General features: G+C 42.0%; 1 protein-coding gene across 1 annotated transcript; it reads left to right on the forward strand.

Annotated features, from left to right (window-relative positions):
• Positions 1-238: 238 nt before the first annotated feature.
• On the forward strand, positions 239-5,255 carry LOC147449555 (uncharacterized). The gene is made up of 7 exons (XM_086521979.1): positions 239-443; positions 688-762; positions 843-2,544; positions 2,634-2,695; positions 3,382-3,507; positions 3,706-3,897; positions 4,262-5,255. The coding sequence occupies exons 3-7, from the start codon at positions 2,484-2,486 to the stop codon at positions 4,373-4,375; spliced, it is 555 nt and encodes a 184-aa protein (XP_086378105.1). The 5' UTR covers positions 239-443; positions 688-762; positions 843-2,483; the 3' UTR covers positions 4,376-5,255.
• The last annotated feature ends 5,053 nt before the right edge of the window (positions 5,256-10,308 follow it).

Here is a 10,308-nt window from a genome sequence, read left to right on the forward strand (position 1 = left end):
AACATGAATCGAACAGACACGCTATCCCCACGAAAACACTCACACTCTAAACTCATGCTTATATGTATCAAATTGTGGGGGCCTTTTGAGAGGCAATGCTGCCAGCACAGAACGAACACGAATCGAACAGACACGCTATCCACGGAAACATTCACACTCTAAACTCATGCTTATATGTATCAAATTGTGGGGGTGGAAAGGCCTCTAAAAAGGGGGTCGCGTGTTCACTGGCCCCTCTACCCACCCTATAACAACGCTATAGCGTTCGTCTCTCTCTCTCTCTCTCTCTCTCTCCTGCCTGTATCTCGCGCGCGCGCGCGTCTGTCCGAGAGCTTAAAGGCGGGTCTGTCCGACGGGCCAATTCGAGGTAGACTCTAGAACTTGAAGACAAAGTGCCGTCTACATCTGTCTGTCTGTGTACGAGAGCGCCATCGCAGCAGCAGGTACAACACCTCGTAAATCTCATCTACAGTCTACACCTCTAGAGACTAGAAAGCTCTAGTCATTTCAGTTCCTGACGTATCTTCCTGTTTTTTCCTACACCTCGTAAATCTCATCTACGCCTCTAGTCATTTCAGTGCCTGACATAACTTCTTGTTGTTTCCTTTCACTCTCACACCTCGTAAATCTCATCTACACTTCTCGTCATTTCAGTTCCCGACATAACTTCCTGTTTTTTTTCTTCAGCTGATTCTTCATTCCATGGGATTCCCGCTCGACTTGTACCTAACAACAAGAAATCTAAGAAGAAGTTCGTTTCAGGTAGTGTATCTGTGAATTTTGCCTTTTGTTATAAACCAAAAGAAACTTTTTCACTTGCATAATCTGTTGTTTGTTTACAGCTTCCTCTTTGTTTGTGGGAGGATGTCAGATCACAGGTTCTCTCATGCTATGCAAAACTTTATCAAATTTTGTAGAGCCTGTCCAAGGAATGGATGAGTCTGCCAAAAGCCTTCAAAATTCTGTCAAAGGACTCCATGATTGTGCCAGAACTCTCGTGTCCAAGGGAGTAGAAGCTAAGTTACAATTTTTCAAGGCAAAGTGATGTTTAAAGTGTGTGAGTAGTTCATTACACTCTGCCCTCTTGTAATGCACATAGGAAAACTCTCATGTCCTAGGGAGTAGAAGCTAAATTATAGTTTTTCAAATATACAAGGCACGGTTCCCTGACCAAAAAGGTTCCTGACCAAAAACATTTCTGACTTCATGAAAGACAGACTTTGACAGTAATGGAACGACAAGATGTCCATTATATCATGAGAGTTTCAAGATTGGCATGTGTGAAGTCTTGTCTTGCATCTACCATATATTCAAGAAATTGAAATTGTCTTACCATAATGCCTACGGTTGTACAGTCTTTAACTTGCATCGTTATCTTCAATTTTCAATCTTCAACTTGCATCTTCCATCCACAGGTTATGCACCACTCCCACCTTCGTGCTTCTTGTTGTCCCTAACAAGCCTCTTTATTGCTCTCTTTTTCCAAGGGATTCTTCATGGGTGTGTAACTCCTTCATTTTTGGTGTTCTACAAGGGCTTCAGTTCCATGTTCCCATTCTAGATATTTTGAATTTTGCGTTCTCTAGATTCAAATCTTTTGGGCATTGGGTTGTTGCCTTCCATGGCAATGGGTCCCCAAAATTAATTCTCTGGATGGCAATAAATTATAGTATCATGCTCAAAGAAGCATGTATAGAAATCATCTTCACATGTCATCATGAAGTGCAAGAGAAAACACGTTAGGTCTGTGAGGATCCGTGTGTGGGAGGAGCATGCATGCATGCGAGAGAGAGAGAGAGAGAGAGAGAGAGAGAGAGAGAGAGAGAGAGAGAGAGAGAGAGAGAGAGATAATGCCTTGTAAAGTAACCAAATTTGATTTTCATTAGCACATCTTGATTAGGAAAGCATTATACAATCAAAATTTTGTTGTTATGGTTACATTATGCGTTTTGTTTGGTTGATTCCCCTTATAGCTTCTACTCTTTCATGTTGCAATCAGAAGGATGATATGTATTTGTTGGCATGCATAGTATGGTCATTTCTTTTGAGTTGTGATCATGTGGTTTTGTTATGGCATGTTGACGAAGTGAGAAAATTATACCGTTAAGATAAAACTGCGGTTAAAGGGTTGCTTTGATTGACTCTAGAAGACTATGATAACGTTATGACTATGAGATGGTGATGGATTGACTTGGTTGGTTACTTTCAAATAAATTTTACTCTAGAAGACTATGATAACGTTATGACTATGAGATGGTGATGGATTGACTTGGTTGATTACTCTCAAATAAATTTTAGTTGTTGTCTAAGGCATGGAAAGGTGTTCATGCAATTCTGCGTTTTAAGGTGGGTCCTTATGGTATATGCTTGTAGATGAATTCTACATCCACCATTGATTTCTGTGCAAACCTTAGAAGATATATATTAAGTGGGAAGTGAGGATCGAGCTGAACAAGAGTGGCAGGGTAGACTCTGCAGATTTGATGAGAGTTCTAAACGTCCTCTTTCACAATGAAAAAGGGCAGGAGCTGAGGAAGAGATCTGGTAAGCTCAAAGAGGCAGCAGGGAGAGAGTTTGTGATCGGCTTGAAGAATGATATGCATCGGTTTGGTGAAGCATTAATGTCTTAACAGGGCAGCATTTGAGCCTTGAAATGCTACTCTTATCTGATGTACATGTGCTTCTTTCAACCCAGGTACTTTGATGTAAAAGCCTATGTGCATTTCATTTGTTGTTGAAGTAAGATTGAGTATAGATGGCAAGATGTAATGATTAGTATGACATTCTCTCTTATTGCTCACTTAATTTAGCCTATCTTGTTTTGAAGATTACTAACAATTTCTTTCTTAATTCCGCTGGTATCTCCTTTGCTAATTTCTCTCTCAAAGTTGCAGTCATTGGAGGAAAAATAATTTTCACGAACATGCAAAATTTTTCCAAGCAGGTTTTCTCCTTCGTCCTCTCTATCGGCTGATTTGATTTGTCAGCTAGCTCAAGGGCCAAGGCTGACACTTGTTGCATCATAGTTTCATACATTTTCCCTCTTCTCCCATATAAATGGGTAGATTCTTAAGCAAAAGCTTTGGGATATGGATCTTGATGTGGCCTTGGTGGAAACTCAAGGTTAAGGTTTGAGAGGAAAGAATGCGTTGTCTTTACCAAAGAGCCTACTAACTTGTGGGGGGGAATGACCCCATCATTTTCTACAGTAGAACAAGGAGGTCTCCTCCTTGTCTCCTTGGTTGAATAAAACCCCTTTTACATTTTGCATTTAGCTTAAAAATCCTCCTAAGCAAGATTGGTTAATGGGTATGTTTATTGCTTCAAAGCATTGTGTCACTACCCTAGACTAAACTCAGGATAGCGATCCGTGTTTAACAGTGCTTGTTTGAGATCCTAGTGCTACCTTTGGAGTTGAAGGATGGTAGAATTTTGGAGATCAAGCCCTTCATTTATCGTGAGCCATGTTTTAACTTTGCAAAGTCAAAGCTAACTTATTTTGGAAAGGTTTTTATATCCTCCTATATACATGTGGCTTGATGATCCCACATTGCACTCTATAGCCCCAGAATCAACTCGACATCAACAATCAACTATTGGACTTCCTATGGACGCCAGCTGCTCACATGGTTTTATGAAATCGGTTTGTTCTTGTGTCAGTGTATGTGCTTTGCTTCCATGACATGGTGTGTGTAAATTTTGAAGTTTGTGCACGAGTCTCTGGTATTTTTCATGAACACTAGATTTTTCTTCAGTCTACTTTTCAGCTTGGGCATTGCAACACATGATAATGTGGATACAAGTTTATTGTTGTCTGTCTCTATTGGACTTCCTATGGAAGCTAGCTGCTCACACGATTTAATGAAATCGGCTTGTTCTTGTGCTGCAATGTCCACTGTATGTGCTTTGCTTCCATGATCATGGTGACTGTACATGTGTAAATTTTGAAATTTGTGCACGAGTTTCTGGTATTTTTTACAAACACTAGATTTTTTTTCACATTCTCTACCTTTCAGCTTGGGCAAGGGAACACATGATAACTACACTATCTCACGCGTCGCATCATGTATTACCTTTCATCCCCTCTTCTATTTCACTTGCATCTCTAGCCCATTATCCCAACACGCTCTAGCGCCACTATCTCAAAATGGTAGGCTTAGTAATCTTATCACCTTCTTAGTATAGGGCATAAGTTTTAGGTCATCAAAGAGGCTCAAGTAGTGTGACATTTTCATTAACAAGCATTGGAAACTCTTTCCAGGATGAGACTTTCTTGCTTGGAATCAACATGTGCTTTGTCAACACAGAAGAAAGTCATGCTAGTGTTCTCTGCAACCTTCCCACCTGTGTAGAGAAGTATACTTGCAATAACTAAGGTGTTGAGTAAGGAAAAGCTCATAGATATTAGTATCTTGGCTAGATGAAAAATTGGGATCTTGGCCTTTTTCTATGCTCCAATAAGCTTGTAAAGCAACAATGTGCTTTTTTCGGAGGAGTTGGTGGCTACTATTTATAGTCTCCTTGAAGTTGCACAATTGAATTGTATTTTATCAAATGTCAAGATGCAATGTATTGCAGCCACAGCTGAGTCATGATTCTAATCTAACAAGCTTGTCATTATTTGGAATTAAGAAGCATTGCTTTTCCCTGTTAATTGTTGATAGTCATGATACTTAGTGACTGCCATACTGTATGAACAAATTAATGTTATCCATGGAATAATGGAATGAAAACAATAGGTGCTATAGCAACCCACAATGATCTGTCTTTTATGATAGATGAGTATGCTATTGACGAAGACTTTAAGTAGGTAATTACAGCCTTTGCATTAGGGAAGAAAGAAAGAACCATTCACCTTGAAGGATGGTTATCTTCCAAACAGCAATAAGCTATGTGTTACTCACCAATACAATAAGACCGTCATGTATAAATCCCATGCTTTTCCTTATGCGGGGCAAAGAAGGATTCCATAATCTACTCTTTAAGGAGTAGGAATGTATTTTTGTTTTCTACCATGAAAAGTAAACATACAAGAGTGTTTCAAAATGCGTTGTTGGGGGATAAGTGTTTGAAACTTGAGCCAGGTTAGCGTCGGGCTATTGGCTGTGGAAAAATTGAGAGCACCGCACAATACAGCAATAGTTAATTACTTGGTAATGCTATCGACGCACGAAACTTCCTTGAAAATTGGTAACACCGATGAAACTGATACGCAATCAGGAAGTGTTGTTAATGACACCATTAAATATTGCTAATGACAGTTTAGGAGCTTAAACTCCCATTACAGATCACTCTGGGCCGTTAACTGCTTCGTAACTCATCAAAAAGAGGTAATTAAACTAATTTGCCTGTCTGTTGACAAGGAAAATCCTATTGTGTAAATTCTTCTCCTATGATTGCTTACAAGCCCTTGTTGATCTCTCCTTGTCTAAGCCGATGAGAAATAGTTTCCTTGGTTGCCTTGGTTGCAAAGCCCTTGCTTGGCTTTGATTGTCGAGCAAGAGAGTTTTTCACGCCTTGATTACCTCCTCGCCTCGCCTTGCTTGAGTCGGAGATCGAGAGAGAGAGCCCTTCACGCCTTGATTACCTCCTCGCCTCGCCTTGCTTGAGCCGGAGATCCTAGCCAAGGACGAGAGAGAGAGAGAGAGAGAGAGAGAGAGAGAGAGAGAGAGAGAGAGAGAGAGAGAGATCGGCCCCTTTCCTTGCTTCTCCGAGCCAAGGACGAGAGAGAGGAAGAGAGAGTTTTCCTTTGATTCTCCCCCCTCTTCCTTCGTTGATGCCTCCAATCTCCCTTCCTTCCTTTCGTTATGCTTCTCCTCCCTCCTTGTTGCTTCGAATTGCCTTCTTGGCTCCCTCAAGCCACCCTAAAAAACTCTCCTAAAAAATTTCCTCAACCACGCAGGCACGGCGTCGTGATTGACGTGGCAGGCAAAAGGTCTGACCAGCGTAAAATCCGCCAGCGATGGTCTCAAATGGAGCGCCTTCGCGAGCCCCACCAAATCCGTTTCATCGCTGAGCCCGTCTGAGTATGCATGCGCCCTGCGCGAGCATACTAGGCTCATCTCTCTCTCCCGTTCGCTGTTGCCATGCTAATCTTTCCCTTTTCTTCCTTTTGTTCACACACCCTTAAGGGTTTAGTTAGGCGGCCTTCCTCAATGGCGGGCGGCCACTAGGGCACCCCATTTGATTTACTTGCCAGCCAATTCACTGCCAAGCACAACATCTCCGGGTGGCTCTCAAAGCATATCTCTCAATCAATATGCCCCATGAGCCGACATTTCAACAATGAGCTCATCAAGAGCTTTGTGTGTTATCGTAGCGGCACCACATTAAACCTATACGCTGCACAAGCAATACCAAGCACTCGACAACCTTGGTACACCCCATTTGGCTTACATACCAACTAAAGCATCGGCAAGCATGACATCTTTCTTCAGCAGTCCTTGACTAACAATATCATCGTGAATTTTTATTGTCCATACCGACATCTCGAATAATGCCAAAATAACCCAGCTCAACATTGCCGACAGTTGACACCGAACTCTACTTGCCAAGCCGTAGACTTCTCAACTGCATAGAACGCATACTAACCTGATGAGGAGGCCAAAATTCCCAGATGGCACCCCGACCGAGCCGACCGGATTGGTACGGAGCCGGCCCCCAATGAATCTTTAACGGCCAATATCTTGGCAACCGTTCGCTGATCTGAAAAGACCGACGTGCTCCACAAAGTGAGCACTTCAGGCCCGTGCATTCATTCCATTTTTGTCACCTCAGCTGTAGTTGCCCAATCCGGTACGGATCTGCAATCGATTTAAACTTCAAATTGCCATAACTTCTTCACTGTAGCTCCAATCGACGAGCCGAAAAGACAAGCCGGTAGAGCACTTCAAGCACTACAGTTCTAGATCGTAAACTCTCATGTGCTCACTTCAACCATTGCCCTTTTTGGCATCATTAAGGCATTAGTTGGCCCTTTAAAGCCGCATCTGGCATACATTAAGCATTGAACTTGTCCTGTTACCAGGCCTTAACTACTGTTCATTAATCATGTAGGCTTCAAACAACTTGATGTGCATTTTTCTAGCATCTTTCTTAGAATGGGAGTGGAGCTGCACGACATCCACCCCCTCTGAACCTGCACAGCCTTCGGTCTGTGCCAACCGTACTCATAAAGCATCATCAAGAGCATCATCAGACTCATCGTCTGATGCATACATAACATTGTCTTCACGAGGTTGATCTGTGTTGAAGTCTCCAATATTAATCTCACCATCTCGTTGCTTAAACAACTTGACTCTTTTCCTTGCAATAGGCACCTTGAGCTCAGTGCCATCAAGCTCGCATAACTTGTAGGTCGCATTATCATAAACATGGAGTACTACATATGGTCCAAACCATCGTTTGACCATTTTTCGCATAGCAGTGTACTGGTTCTCCAAGCTACTGTCATATACAAGGACCCAATCCCCATCTTTAATAACACGAGGTCGTAGTCTGTGCTTACCATCAAACGCTGCTTTGTTCTTCAGCCTTGCTTCCTTAAGCATTACTTTAGCCTGTTCAATATCTTCTTGACGTCTCTCAAGTTGACGTATGCGCAATGCAAGCAAATCTTCTGTAGACATACCTTCTTCCCATGGCATTACAATCCAAGAGATAACCGCTTCCTCTGTAGGCATAATGGATTTTTGCCCGTACATTAGCTCAAATGGCATAAAACCTGTAAACAGAACTATGTGTAGTTCGATCAGCCCATAAAGCAAATGGTAGGAGTTTAGGCCAATCACCAATATGTCCCTGGCATGCCTTTGCTAAAGCTTTAACAATAGGCAGATGCCCTCTTTCACTTTTACCATTACCCCTTGGATTGTATGTTGTAGTGAGAGCCAATTTAATGCCCAAGCGAGCAAAGAAATCCCGAGCTTCATCTGCATCCAGCTCTCCTCTATCAGCAGTAATTCTACCAACACATCCATACTTTGAAATAACATCCTCAAGCAAGAACTTGCATACGGAACTGGTAGCTTTGGTACACAAAGCTCTGCCTTCCACCTGATTAGTAAGATCCTCTCTTGCAAGAACAATATACCGCATCTGCCAGACACCTACTGGCATGGTAATCGGGTCCACCACCCACTTGTAGTGCATAGCCAGTGGATAGGTGGGATGCAATCCATCTCGATGTCGCACATTAGAATACTGTTGGCATATTAGGCATGTCTCCACAAACTGAGCCACATCTTTATACATACCTTTCCACCTGTAACGATCCTTAATCTTGACAAAAGTTGCCTAGACCCCTCTGTGTCTAGCCCATAAACTTTCATGAAACTCTTTGATAACGTGCTGTTGAGTCGCTTTATCACAAACAACCCGTTGCGGTACTCCTTTAGAGCGTTTTGGCTGCTTCCATAAATGGCCATCCTTCAGAAAATAGCCGTAAGCTTTCTTCTTGATCTTTTTGTACTCTTGATCCGTCCACCCTTCATGCTTAGTAAGAGTGCTAAGGTAGCGACCAATCAAAAGCCATTCTCCTTCATAGAACTCTTCAGAAAATACCTCAAAAGTATGAGCAATATTGCCACAATTTGCATGCAGATAAGAAGACGAATAGAACTTCAAGCCAATATCATCACTTGTGGTCAGCATCTCTTCTTCATCTTCAAATCTAGCTCTTGATAACCGTATCTGGAATAGGATTATCTCTACCTGCAATATGACAAAATTCAGGATTAAGAGATTTAATATAGGCTATCCATCGTAGCATAGCAATATCGTTAGAGCAATATGCAATCATCCCTATCAGTGGTGGCAAGCTATCTGTCTCTACCACAAATGAAGCTCCAATAAAGTATTCTTTATCAGACCTTAGAGCAGTAGCAACTCCCCAAAGTTATCTCTTAACCTGTGGGTAGCCTCTTTAGCGAGCATTGAGCACTTTTTCTCCAAACCGAACCGCATACCTGTTACCTTCTTCATCATCTTGACCTATAGCCCATCCAATACCTGTCGGGCTAGTGTCAATTGTTAAGATTACTGGCCTTCTGTATTTGTAGTTGACTTTCCTCAAGGTCGGAGCCTCAAGAAGCATCTTCTTTAATTTCTTGATAGCTTGTGTATGAACTTCTTTCCAAACAAATCTTTTACCTTTTCTCAGCAGTTGATAAAGCACTTCTGCAACATGAGCAAAATGTGGTAGCCAAATAAGATAGAATACACATGCACCCAGAAACCGACGAACTTCAGTAACCGAAGAGCACGTTTCCTTCATCTTTTGAATAGCTTCAAGTTTAGCCGGACTTGGCCTTCTTCCTTCTGGACTGCACATGTGCCCTACAATTAGAACCTCTTTGGCACCAAAAGTTGATTTTTGCCATGAAAGTGGTAAGTTAAGTTCTTCAAGCCTAGATAAAATAGCATCACAGTCAGCAATATGTTGAGCAACAAACTGTCGGCACCCCCTCTGATCTTTTACCTCATCTTTTGAGCCTTCCTCACATCCCTTAATCGATACATCGTCAATGAAAGGCATAGTAACATGTGGGATAAAGTCCCTTAATACCTTATTCGTGCCGTTCATCATATGAGCTACAGAATTAGTAGCACCCTGTGGCAGAGTGCACATCCTTACCAATCCGAGTGGTGTACGCATCGTAGTAAGATCCCTGCTCTCCAAAGCTAACTGAAATTGATCATATCCAGAATAACGATCACCCATAGAGTAAATTGACCCACCTGCAAAAGCCTCAGGAAATTCATCCACAATTGGGCCGGTACCCACATTGCGGATTGTTACCTTGTTAACAGGCTGCATATCCTGTATAAACCTTAAAGTACCATTTTTCTTCGGAACAGTGAACCATCGGTTAAAGTATGCCGCACATGATGATTCCAAGATTCCCATTTGTATCTTCTCATTAAGCAAATTGATAAGCTTTGGCAAGTGAGCTTTAGGAACTGGAATAGGACGTAAGCTCCATGGCATGTGAGGAACAGTGAATATAACCATAGGTGCAACAACACTTGGATCCACACACCCAATCTCACTTGGCTCAAAGGCAAAAGCTTTACCATGTTTTTCGAGCATACCTTGAAAACACTTGATTTCCTTTTCGTTGAGAAAACCATCTTCTCCCACCTTAAGCTGCTGCAATGTCTCTTTAGTGAATTTGTGCCCAATGTTCTTAGGATTTCTGAGCATAGGCTGTCGAGAAGCTTCTTTAATTACTTCATCACTTCCCTCTGGTAGAGGTGTAGCCACAGGTCTCACTTTCTTTGCAACTGTCTTGTACTTCATCTCTACCT

Source organism: Adiantum capillus-veneris, chromosome 10 (assembly GCF_014529385.1).
Source record: "Adiantum capillus-veneris isolate H3 chromosome 10, ASM1452938v2, whole genome shotgun sequence".
In the NCBI taxonomy this organism is placed as follows: Eukaryota; Viridiplantae; Streptophyta; class Polypodiopsida; order Polypodiales; family Pteridaceae; genus Adiantum; species Adiantum capillus-veneris.

Excerpts from the sequence above, each read along its gene's own strand:
- LOC147449555 (XM_086521979.1), top strand. The coding sequence starts at position 2,484 with ATGAGAGTTCTAAACGTCCTCTTTCACAATGAAAAAGGGCAGGAGCTG. Across the intron at positions 2,545-2,633 it reads GGAGCTGAGGAAGAGATCTG|GGCAGCATTTGAGCCTTGAA; the intron begins GTAAGCTCAAAG and ends ATGTCTTAACAG. Across the intron at positions 3,898-4,261 it reads CTTGTGCTGCAATGTCCACT|GATGAGACTTTCTTGCTTGG; the intron begins GTATGTGCTTTG and ends AACTCTTTCCAG.